Source organism: Oncorhynchus kisutch, linkage group LG20 (genome assembly GCF_002021735.2).
Source record: "Oncorhynchus kisutch isolate 150728-3 linkage group LG20, Okis_V2, whole genome shotgun sequence".
Taxonomy (NCBI): domain Eukaryota; kingdom Metazoa; phylum Chordata; class Actinopteri; order Salmoniformes; family Salmonidae; genus Oncorhynchus; species Oncorhynchus kisutch.
In genome coordinates this window covers 3,162,982-3,185,886 of record NC_034193.2, presented here as the reverse complement: position 1 = coordinate 3,185,886, position 22,905 = coordinate 3,162,982, and the positions used below count along the sequence as shown (strand labels likewise).

Genomic DNA, 22,905 nt, shown 5'->3' with positions numbered 1-22,905 from the left:
GTGGTTCGTTTTGACAAAGTCTATGGGGAAATGAATAGTGTTTTGTAGGGTTTTTAGATAAACACAGACAGTAAGGTCTACGGTAAACACAGGCTTAAGGAAATCTTACACGTTGTCCTATGAGATTTATTCTTCAGCTAACGTCACGGTCTATGAATCTTTAAGCATTTATGCGATACAAAAAAGCACATAAATATCATAGATGCTTCATAAGTCATAAAGGTCATGTTAACTGACTGATATTGTCTCATAGAACAAAACGTATAAGATCTTCTAAACTTGTGTTAACCTCACACTTTACGTTCTGTGTTTATCCCAAAACCCGATTCTGTCCCATTCATTCATAGGAATGACTGAACGAACCAGAGGTAACTCATTTCCGGTTTTTAGGACAACATGTTGGCATAGCTTCTGCCGAGTCCCAGCCAACCGGATGTTCCCGTTTTCAGGGGAAATGGAAGAGAGCCTTTGACGCAACTTCTCCGCATTAGGTTAAGTAGATTTACAGGGCTACTCAATATTCAACAGGAGGCGTTGTCATTGTCTCATGAATATATAATGTCCGCCAGCGTCCTTCCCCCTCCCTGGTTGAACTGGCTATGTGGTCCTAACAAACATTACGTTCAGTCCTGGACAGATACTGCAACAACTCACATCACTGGCGTGTAGCTACACACTTTTCGCTGCGAAGAAGTAAGTGGATAAAAAAAAACGGAATATAACGATACGAACTACCGAACTAGAAGAAGTTGAGCCGACGGACATACGAAGGACGCAAAAGGAAGCATTTCCCTCTGTGTTGCAAAGCTGTGGCTTGTTGGACAAAGTCTTGTTCTCGACTCTGTGCATGTTGAAATCGGAGGAGTGCATTGGTACGGTGACTCGGTCAGACACCGTCTAGTTTCCAAGCAGAGCGGCCGCAGCGGCAAGGCAACACCGGAGGCATGATTTTGAGAAGGGGCTCCGTTGTTGGCGTTGCTGATTTTTGCTTACATGCCTTATTGTTGTGCTTTTGTGCAAAGGTATGTGAATTACTTTACAGTTGCACATTGTGGAATATGTCCAGACTGCTTCTCTGGACGCATTGATTCGTCAGGCGACTTTTTATCTTTTATATAGGCTAGTTAAAAGATCAAGATAACTAGGACTGGGGAAATATTTAGCTAGAGTCCCTGCGTTTTATGGCTGTGTGCGTTTTAACTGTGTGGCGTTTTAACTGGCTGCATTGATCGGTTGCAACCCTCTTCCCCAAGTGAAACAATCCCATTTGAGTTTTTCCCAGTTCAAATGTGTTAGTTAGTATGCCAGATTGAGTTGTTTTCGATAACTTGTACGGCTCAATTACTTTGATCTATTACCATAGTTTGCACATTTTGTAGAGGCGCTGAGCCGCCAATTTCCAGCGGTTTCACCGTTTCTTGGTTCTGCTTTACCAACAGGTGGCCGAGGGAACCGGTCAGTTCGAGTTGGAGATCTTATCGATGAACAACCGGAACGGCGAGCTTCTTAGCGGGCTGTGTTGTGACGGTTCGCGGATCACCGGGGATCGGAAATGCAGGATGGATGAGTGTGATACGTATTTTAAAGTGTGTTTGAAGGAATACCAGTCGCGGGTTTCGGCTGCGGGACCTTGCAGCTTCGGGTCCGGTTCTACCCCTGTCCTTGGAGGGAATACATTTTCTTTGAAGAACTCTGCGAAGAACGAAAGATCCAAGATTGTTTTGCAGTTCAGTTTCGCCTGGCCGGTAAGTTGATATCTTGATAACCTAGAGCTCTCGACTCACGGTGCGCTAACATCATTAGGCTGGGCTGGGAAAAGGCTTCCATAATCATTGCATTCGTCCCCGAAATAAATTAAATCAGCGACAAGAATTGAATGGTCGCCACTAGCCTAATAATGGACTAAAGGAGCCCAACGTTACTCATTATAGTTAAATGACCTTACATGTACTGTATAGAGGCGATGGCAGAATCAACAGCCAAATACTCACATCTAAACGTGAATCGAGTCTCAACTGCAGTCCGTTTCTAGAAACATTACTCGCTGAACTTTCATATCACATCAAAAATAATATCACAAATGCAAAATATACACTTTTCTGTACACTGTTTTACCGTTTTTTTTAACACCGTTGCAGCCGACGGTGTTTTTCAGTGACGTTGGTTTTGTGATGTGCAGTGCTGGACTTGGGAAGGAGTTCACTTGACCCGAGTACCGAAAACCTCATGTTCTACTGCTTGAGTTCCAGCACCTCTTTCTAAAATAGTAGTTTAAATTATTACAGGGTTCCTTCACCTAAATCTAAACAGTGCCTGCGCTTAAAAGTGAGTACCGCAACTCTTTGTCTAAACCTGCACCTGCAGTTCGCGAACGATTTATTCTTTCTGAACGATTTTTAAAAAATATATTTTTTTACTGATTTCAAGAGTCATGATTTTGTTTTTCTAAATGACTCGTTCATTATAGTCGTGAGATTGACCTGCTGGCCGTAATCATGGTGGATTAATACTGCGCTCCTCCGGTGACTCGTGCTCTCCGACCGACACCTGTCAGTCATACATGCGCGCAGGCAACATGGATCACGGTGCAGGTAGCGAAGAGAAGGAAGAATACATGTTTACAACAGATAAATGAGAATCTATAATGAATGCAATTATTGATGTTGTAATGGACATATATTTTTGTTAACTGTTCAACGAACGAGAACGAATCGTTTGGGGTGCTGCAGTTTGCGAACGATACAGTGCAGTGCTTAACGTTGTCACCCAGTCAAATAATTCACTCCGCCAAGAATCGTTAACAATCTAGTCCGGTTGCGGCCAACTAGACCTCGTTTCAAATGTACCAATAAATACTATTATTTGTAGGACTAGCAATCAACACATGTGCGTTGTTTTTAAAGCATGCATTTTCAAGTCTGTTGCAAATGACAGCTCAAATGATCCACTTATGGTGAACGAGAGGCTTGTAGAATCACGACTCTCGAGTTTTCAGTTGATTGTTCGCCGGTAGAGGGCAGTGTTGTGTTCGAGACCACCGAGACCCAGTCAAGACCGGGAACGCAAGGCAAGCGAGACCGGGAGGGAGATGCAGACTCCAAGACTTATACCACAAAAAATGCGAGTAAAAATCAACACCATGATTGTAATTGTCAAATCGCCACGATCGTAAGACTTCAAAATGTCCAGTAATTCTATGTTAATATTTCAGAAGAACATATGAAATCTTTTAGACATTCAGAATGGTGAACAAATTCACTGTGAGGGCAGAGAGTCACAAACCCAAACATGTGTATATATAAAAATGCTGTGTTCCAACTTCCCTCGGTCTCACCTTACTAATAGCCTAGGGAGCACAACTTTCAAAGAATTCCCCTCACTCCCCTAAAGTAGGAAGCCTAGGTTTCAATAGGCCATAACTTGTATTATATATATATATTTATTTATTTATTTATTTTAAATTAATTATTTCACCTTTATTTAACCAGGTAGTCAAGTTGAGAACAAGTTCTCATTTACAATTGTGACCTGGCCAAGATAAAGCAAAGCAGTTCGACACATACAACAACACAGAGTTACACATGGAGTAAAAACAAACATACAGTCAATAATGCAGTATAAACAAGTCTATATACAATGTGAGCAAGTGAGGTGAGATAAGGGAGGTAAAGGCAAAAAAAAAGGCCATGGTGGCAAAGTAAAGACAATATAGCAAGTAAAACACTGGAATGGTTGATTTGCAGTGGAATAAATAAATAATGGGGTGCAAAGGAGCAAAATAAATAAAAATTAAATACAGTTGGGAAAGAGGTAGTTGTTTGGGCTAAGTTATAGATGGGCTATGTACAGGTGCAGTAATCTGTGAGCTGCTCTGACAGCTGGTGCTTAAAGCTAGTGAGGGAGAGAAGATAACATAAGATATTACTATGTCATGAAAGGAGTGCGAGTTATTTGGTCGAAGTGGTTTTATGGGATGTCTGAATGGGAGCTGGTTATTTGGCCTGGTCGAAGTGGTTTTATGGGATGTCTGAATGGGAGCTGGTTATTTGGCCTGGTCGAAGTGGTTTTATGGGATGTCTGAATGGGAGCTGGTTATTTGGCCTGGTCGAAGTGGTTTTATGGGATGTCTGAATGGGAGCTGATTAAAATGAGATTTTTACTCCGCTGGTCTGGGGAAGAAAGGACGAGTCCTCACTGTTCCGAGACCGAATCAAGACCGAGTAAAAATGTATCCAACACCGAGACCAGACCAATATGTGGTCTCGAGACCACATCTCTTGTATACTCTGTCCTTACTGACTCAAATGAATTAAATTAATCTAGTTGAAAACAACAGGGTCAGTAAAAAGAGCCAAACTTCCCATCCGTCATTTCTCTATCGGGGAGACAACTTTCTTACGTCTGTCTTCCGTAAACAAACCCTTTATCATGGAGATCTAGCTGTGGGGAACCTTAATAACCCTATAAACCCTTTAACATGGAGATATGGCTGTGGGGAACCTTAATAACCCTATAAACCCTTTAACATGGAGATATGGCTGTGGGGAACCTTAATATCCCTATAAACCCTTTAACATGGAGATATGGCTGTGGGGAACCTTAATAACCCTATAAACCCTTTAACATGGAGATATGGCTGTGGGGAACCTTAATAACCCTATAAACCCTTTATCATGGAGATATGGCTGTGGGGAACCTTAATAACCCTATAAAGGTGTGTCGTAACCCTTTTAAAAATGTTTTTAAATATATATTTCTTGTGATATGAAATAAGTTACTTATGTTTCCAAAACCGTATCGCAAGCGATGCGTTTTAACGTTTAGAGCAAGCGGTATTTAGCCCTTGGATGGGCTCGGCGGTCAATGGGCTCTGAAGGGAGTGTGTGAATGGGCTCGGGGGTCAATGGGCTCTGAAGGGAGTCTGTGAATGGGCTCTGAAGGGAGTCTGTGAATGGGCTCTGAAGGGAGTCTGTGAATGGGCTCTGAAGGGAGTCTGTGAATGGGCTCTGAAGGGAGTCTGTGAATGGGCTCTGAAGGGAGTCTGTGAATGGGCTCTGAAGGGAGTCTGTGAATGGGCTCTGAAGGGAGTCTGTGAATGGGCTCTGAAGGGAGTCTGTGAATGGGCTCTGAAGGGAGTCTGTGAATGGGCTCTGAAGGGAGTCTGTGAATGGGCTCTGAAGGGAGTCTGTGAATGGGCTCTGAAGGGAGTCTGTGAATGGGCTCTGAAGGGAGTCTGTGAATGGGCTCTGAAGGGAGTCTGTGAATGGGCTCTGAAGGGAGTCTGTGAATGGGCTCGGAAGGGAGTCTGTGAATGGGCTCGGAAGGGAGTCTGTGAATGGGCTCTGAAGGGAGTCTGAATGGGCTCTGAAGGGAGTCTGAATGGGCTCGGTCACCATACCCTTACAATTTTTCCACCCATCAATCACTAGAACACACAATAAATAGTGAGTGAATGTTGCATATTGTCAACATTTTAATGTTCAACCTAATTTTTTGAGTTGTGGAGACATTCAGGGCTTTCTCATTTAAATATTCGACCGGCCACAGGTGTGATATTGGTATAATTTAATTATATTTCATTTTATTTATTTTTTTTTTATTTCAAATATATTTTTTTGTGGTACAACTCTACTCCATTATGAAATGTGTCTAGTTTTATTATGATTGGAAATGTGGTTTTATTGTGGGTGTAGCAAACACAACCGCGTGACCAAAAACAGTCTAGGTTACTGTCTCACTTCAAATGAAGTTTTCTTTTCTAAGGCAGGCTACGTAATAAATATGTAAACTATTATAGCAAAGCCTTTCTGACGTGGGGGATGGATATTTTGAGGTGGAGCACTTTTCAGACTACGGGACTCTTTTGCTCTCAGCACAGAAGAGTAATAAAATACAATGTTGTGAAATAGGACAGCTATGAGGGGCTCCCGCAGCGTTGCTATGAGGGGCTCCCGCAGCGTTGCCATGAGGGGCTCCCGCAGCGTTGCCATGAGGGGCTCCCGCAGCGTTGCCATGAGTGGCTCCCGCAGCGTTGCCATGAGTGGCTCCCGCAGCGTTGCCATGAGTGGCTCCCGCAGCGTTGCCATGAGTGGCTCCCGCAGCGTTGCCATGAGTGGCTCCCGCAGCGTTGCCATGAGTGGCTCCCGCAGCGTTGCCATGAGTGGCTCCCGCAGCGTTGCCATGAGGGGCTCCCGCAGCGTTGCCATGAGGGGCTCCCGCAGCGTTGCCATGAGGGGCTCCCGCAGCGTTGCCATGAGGGGCTCCCGCAACGTTGCCATGAGGGGCTCCCGCAACGTTGCCATGAGGGGCTCCCGCAACGTTGCCATGAGGGGCTCCCGCAACGTTGCCATGAGGGGCTCCCGCAACGTTGCCATGAGGGGCTCCCGCAACGTTGCCATGAGGGGCTCCCGCATCATTGCTATGAGGGGACAGGACAGCCTGGTTTCCGTGGTTTCTATGTGTGACGTACGTCACGCTGCTTGCTTAGCAAGTACCACTTCCTCCTGCTTCGTCTGACACCGAGGCTCGAACCCAAGACCTCTGCTTTGCACACGTGACAGCCCCCCTCCAAAAGCGTGTTACCAGTCGGCGCCATGAAAGTTAACAAGTGACGACTTCAGGCTGAAGAGTGTGTTTCACACACCCCCACGTGCTTCCCCAGCCCACTACGTTATCCCTCCCCACAACGTGCGGCTTCATGGGTGGTATAAACAGACAGGCCATTGGGCTATTAGCATATGCATATCCTGTTAAGGACCACACAGAGTTCCTCTGCCGACTCGTTCGGGCGTTGTGTTTTAGGGACCCCCTCGACGGTGGACTTCTGACCCCCCCCCCCCCCCCCCCCCCCAGAAGAATTAAAAAATAGTTTGACAACCCAGTTTGTAGGCTTTTAAAATGTATCACACTCAAACCGTTTCCAGTAGATAATGAGTCACATTTGACCTAAAATCACTTCCTGACCACTTCTACATGAGGCAAATATGTATGGAAGGTTTCAAATCAACAGGGGGTGCTGTCCAAAAGTGATTTTTAAATCAAACGGATTTCTTCCCAATACAGTTCTACCTCGTAACTTGGATGTTATTGTCTTAGTGTTATTGTCTTAGTGTTATTGTCTTAGTGTTATTGTCTTAGTGTTATTGTCTTAGTGTTATTGTCTTAGTGTTATTGTCCTCGTGTTATTGTCCTCGTGTTATTGTCTTAGTGTTATTGTCTTAGTGTTATTGTCTTAGTGTTATTGTCTTAGTGTTATTGTCCTCGTGTTATTGTCTTAGTGTTATTGTCTGAGTGTTATTGTCTTAGTGTTATTGTCTGAGTGTTATTGTCTTAGTGTTTGTAGATGTTGGCAGCCTGACAGTTAGTTTTCTGTAGCCAGATGTTCTAACTAGGCCTGTGCCTGGCTTTGGTTACAAACCATTTTCTAATTATAATAAATACATTTAAAAGTATGAATGAATTTTTTTTTAATCAAAAAGGTAAACATTTTTATTTTTGTATGTACATGGGTGGACTTATCTTAGCACTGCTCCAATGACAGCTGAACGTCAACAATGGGGTCCGACAGGGTTGTGTGTGTGTGTGTGTGGGTGGGTGGGTGGGTCCTAGTTGCCGTTGTACAGTACAACCGAGGAGGTCTTTCCCCATTGGTTAGGCCTAGAGGTCGCTATAATAGAATGGAGGCAGTCTTTGAGCTCTGGCTTCCTCCTCCCAGGTGTGTCTGTACTTCCAGTAAGCGACAACAATCGCCACGGTTATCATATCGACTATTTGTTCCTCTCAGAAATGGATTGGTTCTGGTGGACGAAGCAGAGTGATTGGGTACAACTGAAGGGAGAGCCAAAACCTGGGTTCAATTTATTTTAGTTGAGCTTTAATTGCGATTTGGTTGGCACAGTGGAACCAATAGAATAGAAGTGCAAATCGAAGAGTGCAACCATTTGTTTTTTTAAATTTTGAACCTAGGTCTTCACTCTGCATTACCTGTGGAGCACTGCGATGTTCTGCCTGGCCTCTTGTTCCTCACTGTTGGCTGGGCCTGGCTCTTTGTGTGTGTGTCCTAATTCTGCCACGCTCTGTTGGAGCGCAGGCTTTTCAAATCTTTAACTCTGCCACCCACACTGAACTGCTGCACTTAATGAGACCCTGGCTAGCCATGCACATGTGCAGCACTTAATGAGACCCTGGCTAGCCATGCACATGTGCTGCACTTAATGAGACCCTGACTAGCCATGCACATGTGCTGCACTTAATGAGACCCTGGCTAGCCATGCAAATGTGCTGCACTTGATGAGACCCTGGCTAGCCATGCACATGTGCTGCACTTAGTGAGACCCTGGCTAGCCATGCACATGTGCTGCACTTAGTGAGACCCTGACTAGCCATGCACATGTGCTGCACTTAGTGAGACCCTGGCTAGCCATGCACATGTGCTGCACTTAGTGAGACCCTGGCTAGCCATGCACATGTGCTGCGCTGATAGGCCTAGATCAGGTAGACGGGTCAACACGACAGACGGTTCAGATGGACAACTTGCTCAATGGGCTTCTTCACTGATCTGAAACAATTAAAAAGTTTCTATAGCTAAATAGATAGGTTCGTAAACTTTCAAGCAAGCTATTCCACCCTAATGGAATGAGAGAGAGTGAGAGATATGCTGCCACCACCATGCTTCACCGTAGAGATGGTGCCAGGTTTCCTCCAGACGTGACGCTTGGCATTCAGGCCAAAGAGTTCAATCTTGGTTTCATCAGACCAGAGACTCTTTTTTTCTCATGGTCTGAGAGTCCTTTAGGTGCCTTTTGGTAAACTCCAAGTGGGCTGTCATGTACCTTTTACTGAGGAGTGGTGGTGGAGTCTTGGTGGTTCCAAACGTCTTCCATTTTTTTTAAAGAATGATGGAGGCTGCTGTGTTCTTCAATGCTGCAGAAATGTTTTTGGTACACAATCCTGTCTCGGAGCTCTACCAACAATTCCTTAGACCTCGTGGCTTGATTTTTGCTCTGATATGTACTGTCAACTGGGGGATCTTTTATATAGACAGGTGTGTGCCTTTACTAAATCATGTCCAACCAATTGAATTTACCACAGCTTGACTCCTTATGTTGTCGAAACATCTCAAGGATGATCGATGGAAACAGGATGCCCCTGAGCTTAATTTCGAGTCTCATTTGCAAAAGGTCTGGATACTTAAGTAAATAAGGTAATTCTGTTTATTTTTTATGAGCAAACTTTTCGAAACCTGTTTTTGCTTTTGCCTCGTGGGGTTTTGTAGATTGATGAGGAACATTTTATTTAATCCATTTTAGAATAAGGCTGTAATGTAAAACAAAACGTGGAAAAAGGGAAGGGGTCTGAATACTTTACAAATGCTCAGTTTATATGTTGTTTGTTGAAGTGGGAAGTTTACATACACCTTAGCCAAATACATTTAAACTCAGTTTTTCACAATTCCTGACATTTAATCCTAGTAAAAAAATTCCTGTTTTAGGTCAGTTAGGATCACTACTTTATTTTAAGAATGAAATGTCAGAATAATATTAGAGAGAATGATTTATTTCAGCTTTTATTTCTTTCATCACATTCCCAGTGGGTCAGAAGTTTTACATATACTCAATTAGTATTTGGTAGCATTGCCTTTAAATTGTTTAACTTGGGTCAAATGTTTCGGGTAGCCTTCCACAAGCTTCCCACAATAAGTTGTGAGAATTTTGGCCCATTCCTCCTGACAGAGCTGGTGTAACTGAGTCAGGTTTGTAGGCCTCCTTGCTTGCACACGCTTTTTCAGTTCTGCCCATAAATATTCTATAGGATTGAAGTCAGGGCTTTGTGATGGCCACTCCAATACCTTGACTTTGTTGTCCTTAAGCCATTTTGCCACAACTTTGGAAGTTTGCTTGGGGTCATTGTCCATTTGAAAGACCCTTTTGTGACCAAGCTTTACCTTCCTGGCTGATGTCTTGAGATGTTGCTTCAGTATATCCACATCATTTTCCTGCCTCATGATGCCATCTATTTTTTGAAGTGCACCAGCCCCTCCTGCAGCAAAGCACCCCCACAACATGATGCTGCCACCGCCGTGCATCACCGTTTGAATGATGTTCTTTCGCTTGCAAGCCTCTCTCTTTTTCCTCCAAACATAACGATAGTCATTAAGTACGATCTTTGTCCTCATGTGCAGTTGCAAACCGTAGTCTGGCTTTTAATAATGGTTTTGAAGCAGTGGCTTCTTCCTTGCTGAGCGGCCTTTCAGGTTATGTCGCTATAGGACTCATTTTTCTGTGGATATAGATACTTTTGTACCTGTTTCCTCAGCATCTTCACAGGGTCCTTTGCTGTTGTTCTGGGATTGATTTGCACTTTTCGCACCAAAGTACGTTCATCTCTAGGAGACAGAACGCGTCTCCTTCCTGAGCGGTATGACGGCTGCGTGGTCCCATGGTGTTTATACTTGCTTGCTATTGTTTGTACAGATGAATGTGGTACCTTCAGGCGTTTGGAAATTGCTCCCAAGGATGAACCAGACTTGTGGAGGTCTACAATGTTTTTTTCTGAGGTCTTGGCTGATTTCTTTTGATTTTCCCATGATGTCAAGCAAAGAGGCACTGAGCTTGATGGTAGGTCTTGAAATACATCCACAGGTACACCTCCAATTGAATCAAATTTTGTCATTTTGCCTTTCAGAAGCTTCTGAAGCCATGACATCATTTTCTGGGATTTTCCAAGCTGTTTAAAGGCACAGTCAATTTAGCGTATGTGAACTTCTGATAATATATATATATTTTTTAACCTTTATTTAACTAGGCAAGTCAGTTAAGAACAAATTATTATTTACAATGACGGCCTACCAGGGAACAGTGGGTTAACTGCCTTGTTCAGGGGCAGAACAACAGAATTTTACCTTGTCAGCTCGGGGGATTCGATCTTTCGGTTACTAGTCCAGTGCGCGCTAACCACTAGGCTTCCTGCTGCCCCTACACTCTAACCACTAGGCTTCCTGCTGCGCCTACACTCTAACCACTAGGCTTCCTGCTGCCCCTACACTCTAACCACTAGGCTTCCTGCTGCCCCTACACTCTAACCATTAGGCTACCTCCCGCCCCTACACTCTAACCACTAGGCTACCTCCCGCCCCTACACTCTAACCACTAGGCTACCTCCCGCCCCGCCCCTACACTCTAACCACTAGGCTACCTGCCGACCCTACACTCTAACCACTAGGCTACCTGCCGACCCTACACTCTAACCACTAGGCTACCTCCCGTCCCTACACTCTAACCACTAGGCTACCTGCCGTCCCTACACTCTAACCACTAGGCTACCTGCCGACCCTACACTCTAACCAATAGGCTACCTCCCGACCCTACACTCTAACCACTAGGCTACCTGCCGTCCCTACACTCTAACCACTAGGCTACCTGCCGCCCCTACACTCTAACCACTAGGCTACCTCCCGTCCCTCGACTCTAACCACTAGGCTACCTGCCGTCCCTACACTCTAACCACTAGGCTACCTGCCGCCCCTACACTCTAACCACTAGGCTACCTGCCGCCCCTACACTCTAACCACTAGGCTACCTGCCGCCCCTACACTCTAACCACTAGGCTACCTGCCGTCCCTACACTCTAACCACTAGGCTACCTGCCGCCCCTACACTCTAACCACTAGGCTACCTCCCGTCCCTACACTCTAACCACTAGGCTACCTGCCGCCCCTACACTCTAACCACTAGGCTACCTCCCGTCCCTACACTCTAACCACTAGGTCCCAGGTATATACGTTTCTATTCAGCATTTGGATTTAGACATTTTTTACGAGACCCGCTCAAAGATTACAATGGCAGAATAATCCCTTGTTGAGAAAAAAAAATATGAACCATTTTTATTTGTGGTTTTCAGAACTGTTTTTAAAACGTGATTGCATTTATAATTGCATTTTTTTTGCTTCAAGTTCCAAGACCCGAAACAGCTTTTACCCCCAAGCCATAACTCTGCTAAATAGTTAGTCCAGGTAGCTATTTGTTAAACTATTTAACTACCTGCAGTGACTTTAAATTGTATTTATTTTTTACACTAACTCTTTTGACTCATCACATACGCTCCTGTTCTGTTTTTATTATTTATCCCGTTGCCTAGTGACTATCCTTACCTCAATTACCTCGTACCGCTGCAAATGGACTCTGTACTGGTAACCCGTGTATATAGCCAAGTTGTTGTCTTTATTCCTGGTGTTACTACTTTTCTATTCTTTTTCTTTCTGCATTATTTGGAGGGAGGGAGGGAGGGGGGCGTCAGGCTGTTTTCAGAGAAAGGTCTTCCTGTTCAAGAACCCAACAGGAAGAAAGGGTGACTGCTTCTCAAACCCCTCATATATCTCCTCAAACCCGTGATTACAATCTCAGGGTAGACAAGGGATGTTTCTCAAAATTAATACTTCGCGGGAGGGTCGGAGTCTGAGTCCGGAGCGCGGGAGGGTCGGAGTCCGAGTCCGGAGCGCGGGAGGGTCGGAGTCCGAGTCCGGAGCGCGGGAGGGTCGGAGTCCGAGTCCGGAGCGCGGGAGGGTCGGAGTCCGAGTCCGGAGCGCGGGAGGGTCGGAGTCCGAGTCCGGAGCGCGGGAGGGTCGGAGTCCGAGTCCGGAGCGCGGGAGGGTCGGAGTCCGAGTCCGGAGCGCGGGAGGGTCGGAGTCCGAGTCCGGAGCGCGGGAGGGTCGGAGTCCGAGTCCGGAGCGCGGGAGGGTCGGAGTCCGAGTCCGGAGCGCGGGAGGGTCGGAGTCCGAGTCCGGAGCGCGGGAGGGTCGGAGTCCGAGTCCGGAGCGCGGGAGGGTCGGAGTCCGGAGCGCGGGAGGGTCGGAGTCCGGAGCGCGGGAGGGTCGGAGTACTAGTCCGGGGCGCGGGAGGGTCGGAGTACGAGTCCGGGGCGCGGGAGGGTCGGAGTACGAGTCCGGGGCGCGGGAGGGTCGGAGTACTAGTCCGGGGCGCGGGAGGGTCGGAGTACTAGTCCGGGGCGCGGGAGGGTCGGAGTCCTAGTCCGGGGCGCGGGAGGGTCGGAGTCCGAGTCCGGGGCGCGGGAGGGTCGGAGTCCGAGTCCGGAGCGCGGGAGGGTCGGAGTCCGAGTCCGGAGCGCGGGAGGGTCGGAGTCCGGAGCGCGGGAGGGTCGGAGTACTAGTCCGGGGCGCGGGAGGGTCGGAGTACTTGTCCGGGGCGCGGGAGGGTCGGAGTACTTGTCCGGGGCGCGGGGGGTTCGGAGTACGAGTCCGGGGCGCGGGAGGGTCGGAGTACTAGTCCGGGGCGCGGGAGGGTCGGAGTACTAGTCCGGGGCGCGGGAGGGTCGGAGTACTAGTCCGGGGCGCGGGAGGGTCGGAGTACTAGTCCGGGGCGCGGGAGGGTCGGAGTACGAGTCCGGGGCGCGGGAGGGTCGGAGTACGAGTCCGGGGCCCGGGGGGTTCGGAGTACTAGTCCGGGGCGCGGGAGGGTCGGAGTACTTGTCCGGGGCGCGGGGGGTTCGGAGTACGAGTCCGGGGCGCGGGAGGGTCGGAGTACTAGTCCGGGGCGCGGGAGGGTCGGAGTACTTGTCCGGGGCGCGGGAGGGTCGGAGTACGAGTCCGGGGCGCGGGAGGGTCGGAGTACGAGTCCAAATCAAAGTATGCCAAAACGGAGCGGGGGGACGCTTCTCGAATGCGGTAATACAGTAGGGGGAGGTGCAGCGTGAGGTAATACAGTAGGGGAGGTGCAGCGTGAGGTAATACAGTAGGGGAGGTGCATCGTGAGGTAATACAGTAGGGGAGGTGCAGCGTGAGGTAATACAGTAGGGGGGAGGTGCAGCGTGAGGTAATACAGTAGGGGGAGGTGCAGCGTGAGGTAATAGAGGTAGGGGAGGTGCAGCGTGAGGTAATACAGTAGGGGAGGTGCAGCGTGAGGTAATACAGTAGGGGAGGTGCTGCTCAAATGTTATGTTTTATGTGTTCTCTGGTCCTCACAAGAACGTCCTTGGCGCATGAGAGCGGTAGTGTGCATATTGAGAAACACCCAAGGTGTGGTGTGTTCTCCCCTGCCACTCTGTCTGTCACGGTGCTGCCTGCCAGGCTTTGAACTGTGAGATTGAGTGGAAGTGTGTGTGAGGGAGAGATTGGGGGGAAAGTGGTTTTCCTCTGTCTCTGTCTCTGTGTGTGTGTGTGGTGAGAGATTGAGGGAAAGTGTTTTTCGTGTGTGTGTCATGAAGAGAATGTCTCTCTCACCAAGTTTGAATTGTTTCAGTTCAACTAGAGTACCTGTAGCAGAACCTAGATCTTGACTACTTGGGTAGATGGGGTTGATCATTTTATATCGATAGTTTACCGAATCAAAATAAATTATGTCACACACTCCTTGTATAAACTCCCAGACATTTAATGGGTATTTACCAACTTTTAGATATCACTGTACCTTCCTGATATATTCAGAAACACGGATAACGGGTCGGCGTCCTTGATTATGGTGCTAGGAGGGTATATCCTGTATTGATTATGGTCCTAGGAGGGTATATCCTGTATTGATTATGGTCCTAGGAGGGTAAATCCTGTATTGATTATGGTCCTAGGAGGGTAAATCCTGTATTGATTATGGTCCTAGGAGGGTAAATCCTGTATTGATTATGGTCCTAGGAGGGTATATCCTGTATTGATTATGGTCCTAGGAGGGTATATCCTGTATTGATTATGGTCCTAGGAGGGTATATCCTGTATTGATTATGGTCCTAGGAGGGTATATCCTGTATTGATTATGGTCCTAGGAGGGTATATCCTGTATTGATTATGGTCCTAGGAGGGTATATCCTGTATTGATTATGGTCCTAGGAGGGTATATCCTGTATTGATTATGGTCCTAGGAGGGTAAATCCTGTATTGATTATGGTCCTAGGAGGGTAAATCCTGTATTGATTATGGTCCTAGGAGGGTATATCCTGTATTGATTATGGTCCTAGGAGGGTATATCCTGTATTGATTATGGTCCTAGGAGGGTAAATCCTGTATTGATTATGGTCCTAGGAGGGTAAATCCTGTATTGATTATGGTCCTAGGAGGGTAAATCCTGTATTGATTATGGTCCTAGGAGGGTAAATCCTGTATTGATTATGGTCCTAGGAGGGTAAATCCTGTATTGATTATGGTCCTAGGAGGGTAAATCCTGTATTGATTATGGTCCTAGGAGGGTAAATCCTGTATTGATTATGGTCCTAGGAGGGTAAATCCTGTATTGGTTATAGTGGAATGTAGTTCTGTGGCGTTTGTAATGCTCTTCAATCTACTGCTTTATGAAAGCAGTTTAATGTAATGGATAGGCTACAGTTTCATACAATGGTTTGTTTGTGTGTGTGTGTGTGTGTGTGTGTGTGTGTGTGTGTGTGTGTGTGTGTGTGGAGATGAGTTCAGTCAGGTGTCCTGGCAGCCTGGCTAGAGATAGCTTTTTAATCAGATGTCCTGGCAGCTTTGTTGGACAGTGTGTCTGTTAGGGCCAGGACGATACCAGTGTCACACACACACACAGAGAGACTTTATGGGCAATCCCAACTACAGTTCAGAGAGTTAGTTTAGAGCCAGGCTGTCGCCTGGGAAAGGAAATCTGGCAGCTGTAGACTCTTATACACTCTCAGCTGATAACCCTGTGTGTGTGTGTGAGAGCGAGCGAGCGAGACAACGTATGGTGTATCTCTCTCTCTCTCTCTACAGTAGTACTGACCAAATGGCACCCTATTCCCCTACACTGTGCACTGCGTTTGACCAGGACCCCATTTAGGCTCCATAGGGCTCCAGTCAAACGTAGTGTACACTATGTAGGGAATAGGGTGCCATTTGGGACGGACTCCAAATGCTTTTCATGTTGAGCGTAATAGATAGTAAATGTCAGAACGACCTCGCGGGACACGTTCTATGTTTAAATAAGGGCCCTGAGATGAGAGGTCCAACATTTTTAATACAAACTGTTGGCTACTGCTACGTTTAAAAAAAAACAAGCCTCTGTCACAACACATTTACATTTGGTTAAATAAATAAACTACATTTTACATTTGGTTAAATAAAGTAAAACTATAATGATTTTAACATGAGGTGAATTAAAAGGTGTTATGTGACACATTTGAACATTGCAGACAGTAGTCGTAGTCGGTCTGTATATCCGTGAACAGGGTGGGGCCTGTATTATATCTGAATGGGCTGGGAGGTTTTAGCAGTATGTCCGGACTAGTCTGAGCTTCGGCTACATCCCAAATGGCAACCTATTCCCCATATAGGGCAGTACTTTGGACCAGGGCCCTGGTACAGCAGGTCAACAACTCCTGAACCTCCTGTTCAATGGTGGTGGGGGGGGGGGTGAATGACGGGTTAGAGAGAGGGGGTGTAATGACCCCTCCCCCCCCTAAGCTGCTACGGTGTAATGACCCCCCCCCCCAAGCTGCTACGGTGTAATGACCCCCCTCCCCAAGCTGCTACGGTGTAATGACCCCCCCCCCCCCAAGCTGCTACGGTGTAATGACCCCCCTCCCCAAGCTGCTACGGTGTAATGACCCCCCCCCCCAAGCTGCTACGGTGTAATGACCCCCCCCAAGCTGCTACGGTGTAATGACCCCCCCCAAGCTGCTACGGTGTAATGACCCCCCCCCAAGCTGCTACGGTGTAATGACCCCCCCCCCCCCCCCAAGCTGCTACGGTGTAATGACCCCCCTCCCCAAGCTGCTACGGTGTAATGACCCCCCCCCCCCCCAAGCTGCTATGGTGTAATGACCCCCCCCCCCCAAGCTGCTACGGTGTAATGACCCCCCCCCCCCCCTAAGCTGCTACGGTGTAATGACCCCCCCCCTCCCCAAGCTGCTACGGTGTAATGACCCCCCCCCCCCCCTAAGCTGCTACGGTGTAATGACCCCCCCCCCCCTCCCCAAGCTGCTACGGTGTAATGACCCCCCACCCCCCCACCTAATGCAATCACCCTACCTAGTACCACACCAGTAGATGAAGAGGGGGGGGGGTCATCACCCTACCTAGTACCACACCAGTAGATGAAGAGGGGGGGGGGTCATCACCCTAGGCTGTTGTGTGCTGTGTAGTGAGTCAGGTTCATTCTCCACTGTCTCAATTGGCACCCTAGTCCCTATGTAGTCCACTACTTTAGACCAGGGCCCATAGGGGATAGGGGTCCACTACTTTAGACCAGGGCCCATAGGGGATAGGGGGGCCACTACTTTAGACCAGGGCCCATAGGGGATAGGGGGCCCACTACTTTAGACCAGGGCCCATAGGGGGGCCACTACTTTAGACCAGGGCCCATAGGGGATAGGGGGGCCACTACTTTAGACCAGGGCCCATAGGGAATAGGGGGGCATTTGGACCACAGATCTCCCTATAGTCATTTATCAGGTCCCTTGATGACTAAAATGTCTATCTTTAACGTAGGATCATACATCTGTAATTCTGATGCTCCCGTAGCTATTGAGTTCTTGACCGGTAACCGGTGTCAGATGACTTGTTGGGGTGAACAGAGACCTGCGAGACGTTGGGGTGAACAGAGACCTGCGAGACGGTGGAGTGAACAGAGACCTGCGAGACGTTGGGGTGAACAGAGACCTGCGAGACGTTGGGGTGAACAGAGACCTGCGAGACGGTGGGGTGAACAGAGACCTGCGAGACGTTGGGGTGAACAGAGACCTGCGAGACGGTGGAGTGAACAGAGACCTGCGAGACGGTGGGGTGAACAGAGACCTGCGAGACGGTGGGGTGAACAGAGACCTGCGAGACGGTGGAGTGAACAGAGACCTGCGAGACGGTGGAGAGAACAGAGACCTGCGAGACGGTGGAGTGAACAGAGACCTGCGAGACGGTGGAGTGAACAGAGACCTGCGAGACGGTGGAGTGAACAGAGACCTGCGAGACGTTGGGGTGAACAGAGACCTGCGAGACGGTGGAGTGAGGCATGAGAACCTGAAGGTGTTTGTTTAGCTGGCGAGGAGGCTGTTATTTTGCTGAAGTCACGAGAGAGACAGCCGTGAGAGTTTACCGTGTGAATCAGTGAACCTTTTTTAGTTGCAGAGTGGAACAGGATGAGGCAAGAGAAAGTCAAGAGAGCGAGAGACAGTTTGATAGGATGCATTTCCTGTGTGGTCAATGTATTCTAATGAGTCATAGTTTACCTTTATCATCCATGCCTGTGGGTGATGCCAGTGGTCTCGGTCTCTCACAGTCACGGAGCTCGGTCAGTCACGGAGCTCGGTCTCTCACGGAGCTCGGTCTCTCACAGTCACGGAGCTCGGTCTCTCACAGTCACGGAGCTCGGTCTCTCACAGTCACGGAGCTCGGTCTCTCACAGTCACGGAGCTCGGTCTCTCACAGTCACGGAGCTCGGTCTCTCACAGTCACGGAGCTCGGTCTCTCACAGTCACGGAGCTCGGTCTCTCACAGTCACGGAGCTCGGTCTCTCACAGTCACGGAGCTCGGTCTCTCACAGTCACGGAGCTCGGTCTCTCACAGTCACGGAGCTCGGTCTCTCACAGTCACGGAGCTCGGTCTCTCACAGTCACGGAGCTTGGTCTCTCACAGTCACGGAGCTTGGTCTCTCACAGTCACGGAGCTTGGTCTCTCACAGTCACGGAGCTCGGTCTCTCACAGTCACGGAGCTTGGTCTCTCACAGTCACGGAGCTCGGTCTCTCACAGTCACGGAGCTCGGTCTCTCACAGTCACGGAGCTCGGTCTCTCACAGTCACGGAGCTTGGTCTCTCACAGTCACGGAGCTTGGTCTCTCAAAGTCAAGAGAGCGAGAGACAGTTTGATAGGATGCATTTCCTGTGTGGTCAATGTATTCTAATGAGTCATAGTTTACCTTTATCATCCATGCCTGTGGGTGATGCCAGTGGTCTCGGTCTCTCACAGTCACGGAGCTCGGTCAGTCACGGAGCTCGGTCAGTCACGGAGCTCGGTCTCTCACAGTCACGGAGCTCGGTCTCTCACAGTCACGGAGCTCGGTCTCTCACAGTCACGGAGCTCGGTCTCTCACAGTCACGGAGCTCGGTCTCTCACAGTCACGGAGCTCGGTCTCTCACAGTCACGGAGCTCGGTCTCTCACAGTCACGGAGCTCGGTCTCTCACAGTCACGGAGCTCGGTCTCTCACAGTCACGGAGCTCGGTCACAGCGCTCGGGCTCTCTTTCTGACAGGATGAAATTGTCTGTCTTGTCCCGATGTGTCCTGACATGACCTACTCTCAGCAGTCCTGTCATCTTGTTGTATGACTGGTTATCCCCAACCACCCCTGTAGATTCTCCCATCTCTCCCGTGACATTCTCTGTGTCTGTCCTGACTTGACCTACTAAAACCACGGACCAAAACTTAGTGTGTATACAACAACTAGCCCTGTCACTACCCCGTTTCACAGTCCTCTATGTGTCATACCTAGTCTGCCTGTCCTGACTTGGCCTACTAAAACCACGGACCAAAACTTAGTGTGTATACAACAACTAGCCCTGTCACTACCCCGTTTCACAGTCCTCTATGTGTCATACCTAGTCTGCCTGTCCTGACTTGGCCTACTAAAACCACGGACCAAAACTTAGTGTGTATACAACAACTAGCCCTGTCACTACCCCGTTTCACAGTCCTCTATGTGTCATACCTAGTCTGCCTGTCCTGACTTGACCTACTCAACCACAAAGCTTTCACCATTGTCTCACAGAGATCGATATTGATACATGTTTGATTTGTTTATATAATGTTTGTTGTTTATTTAATTTTGTGGTTTTATTTTTTATTTTATTGTGTATAATTGTATTTTGTGAGTTCCCCAGGGTACATTTGCAAATGTGTTTTCCTTAAATACAAGTTAATGATAATGAATCCCAGCCGGTGTGAGTCGTCGTCCTCAGTTACTGCACTCTCACAGACCGGTTTTCTAGTCTGTAGTTCTGTCCTGTTCCGACATGGCTTACTAAATCATACGATCTCAGCAGTTCTGACTGAGTAACTCAGCGCATCGTCCTCAGACCATCGCCCTCAGATCATCGCCCTTAGCGCATCGCCCTCGTATCATCGCCCTCGTATCATCGCCCTCGGTCCATCGCCCTCAGACCATCGCCCTCGTACCATCGCCCTCGTACCATCGCCCTCGTACCATCGCCCTCGAACCATCGCCCTCGAACCATCGCCCTCGTACCATCGCCCTCGTACCATCGCCCTCAGATCATCGCCCTCGTACCATCGCCCTCGGTCCATCGCCCTCGGTCCATCGCCCTCGTAACATCTCCCTCGGTCCATCTCCCTCGGTCCATCTCCCTCGGTCCATCTCCCTCGTACCATCTCCCTCGTACCATCTCCCTCGTACCCATCTCCCTCGTACCATCTCCCTCGTACCATCGCCCTCGTACCATCTCCCTCGGTCCATCTCCCTCGGTCCATCGCCCTCGTACCATCGCCCTCGTACCATCACCCTCGTACCATCGCCCTCGTACCATCGCCCTCGGTCCATCTCCCTCGGTCCATCTCCCTCGGTCCATCGCCCTCGTACCATCTCCCTCAGACCATCGCCCTCGTACCATCACCCTCGTACCATCGCCCTCGAACCATCGCCCTCAGACCATCGCCCTCAGATCATCGCCCTTAGCCCATCGCCCTCGTACCATTGCCCTCGGTCCATCGCCCTCAGACCATCGCCCTCAGATCATCGCCCTTAGCCCATCGCCCTCGTACCATTGCCCTCGGTCCATCGCCCTCGTACCATCGCCCTCAGACCATCGCCCTCGTACCATCGCCCTCGTACCATCGCCCTCATACCATCGCCCTCGTACCATCGCCCTCGGTCCATCTCCCTCGGTCCATCTCCCTCGGTCCATCACCCTCGTACCATCACCCTCGTACCATCACCCTCGTACCATCGCCCTCGTACCATCGCCCTCGAACCATCGCCCTCAGATCATCGCCCTCAGACCATCGCCCTCAGATCATCGCCCTTAGCCCATCGCCCTCGTACCATTGCCCTCGGTCCATCGCCCTCAGACCATCGCCTTCGTACCATCGCCCTCAGACCATCGCCCTCGTACCATCGCCCTCGTACCATCGCCCTCGTACCATCGCCCTCTTACCATCGCCCTCGGTCCATCGCCCTCGTACCATCTCCCTCGGTCCATCTCCCTCGGTCCATCTCCCTCGGTCCATCTCCCTCGGTCCATCTCCCTCGGTCCATCGCCCTCGGTCCATCGCCCTCGTACCATCGCCCTCGTACCATCGCCCTCGTACCATCGCCCTCGTACCATCGCCCTCGTACCATCGCCCTCGTACCATCGCCCTCGTACCATCGCCCTCGTACCATCGCCCTCGTACCATCGCCCTCAGACCATCGCCCTCAGACCATCGCCCTCAGACCATCGCCCTCAGACCATCGCCCTCAGACCATCGCCCTCAGACCATCGCCCTCAGACCATCGCCCTCAGACCATCGCCCTCAGACCATCGCCCTCAGACCATATTAACTTGAATCCCAGGATGGTGATGAATCGTTATGAAATTGCTGTTTATATGTATTTTCTTCCCCTTGCTGCGAGTTCAAACCGGTTTTAAACCTGATTCACACAATGTGTACTAATGCTGTTTGTTTACCTTTAGCCAAAGACCACACCACGTCTTTAAACATTCAGGTTTTATAAATTAGTGCCTTCAGAAACTATTCATACTGCTTGAATTTTTTTGCCTAAATGGTTTAAATTTAGATTTTTTTGTATCACACAATAACCCATAATATTTGACATTTTTTACAAATGATGTCCCCCATCACTAGTCCAACATCCTGTCATCTACACAGCTGACGGTCTGAGACTCTATCCATTTCCCCCTGAGACTGTATCAACCACTTATCTAGCTACTTCATCAGATCAACTGTTGGCATGGTAACTACCTGGATTACCTGTGATCTGAGGTTCATATTGGGATGAGGAAGGGATGAGGAAGAAGTAGCCAAGCTACAGAAGAGTTGTTTCGAAAGGGATCAGATTGAGCAAGGCGAGGTACATAATCCCTCCTCTTCATCACATAATGATTAGTTATTAGGGATGAAGGTGATTTTTGTAGATCAGGTGATTTTGCACAGGTCTAACAGCAATGTAGTCCATCTCAAACACACACACACACACACACACACACTGGTTTCTGTATTTGGTAGTGTTGCGGTCTGTGTCGGACTCCGTGTTGTGTAAACATGTTGAGAGCTGTGCTGTGTAGGGAGTCAGGTTCATTCTCCACTGTCTCAATTGGCACCCTAGTCCCTATGTAGTCCACTACTTTAGACCAGGGCCCATAGGGGATAGGGGGCCACTACTTTAGACCAGGGCCCATAGGGTATAGGGGGCCACTACTTAAGACCAGGGCCCTTAGGGGATAGGGGGCCACTACTTTAGACCAGGGCCCTTAGGGGATAGGGGGCCACTACTTTAGACCATGGCCCATAGGGGATAGGGGGCCACTACTTTAGACCAGGACCCATAGGGGATAGGGGGGCCACTACTTTAGACCAGGGCCCATAGGGGATAGTGGGGCCACTACTTTAGACCAGGACCCATAGGGGATAGGGGGGCCACTACTTTAGACCAGGGCCCATAGGGGATAGTGGGGCCACTACTTTAGACCAGGGCCCATAGGGGATAGGGGGGCCACTACTTTAGACCAGGGCCCATAGGGAATAGGGGGCCACTACTTTAGCACTTAGCTGCTGTCCTTTACAACAGACACCAGGGACACTAGATAGTGTGTTAATTTACACTGGAGAATGTTTGTGTTGCTGTTCGTGTTGCTACTTGCGATCAATGTTTTGGTTCAGAGTTGCTCTTTGATGTTGTTTGGTTAGGGCTGCAATATTCTGGTAACTTTACCAACTGTACTGTTTTAGTATGGGAGAAGGGGGGGGGG

General features: G+C 48.9%; 1 protein-coding gene across 1 annotated transcript in view; it reads left to right on the top strand.

The window, feature by feature from the left end:
* Window positions 1–577: 577 nt before the first annotated feature.
* The window catches only part of jag1b (jagged canonical Notch ligand 1b), a gene marked incomplete in the record, with an annotated part of 96,280 nt that continues 73,952 nt past the window's right edge, over window positions 578–22,905 (top strand). The window contains 2 exon segments of the mRNA XM_031799031.1: window positions 578–1,022; window positions 1,440–1,745. Coding sequence (XP_031654891.1) covers window positions 945–1,022; window positions 1,440–1,745 — 384 coding nt within the window.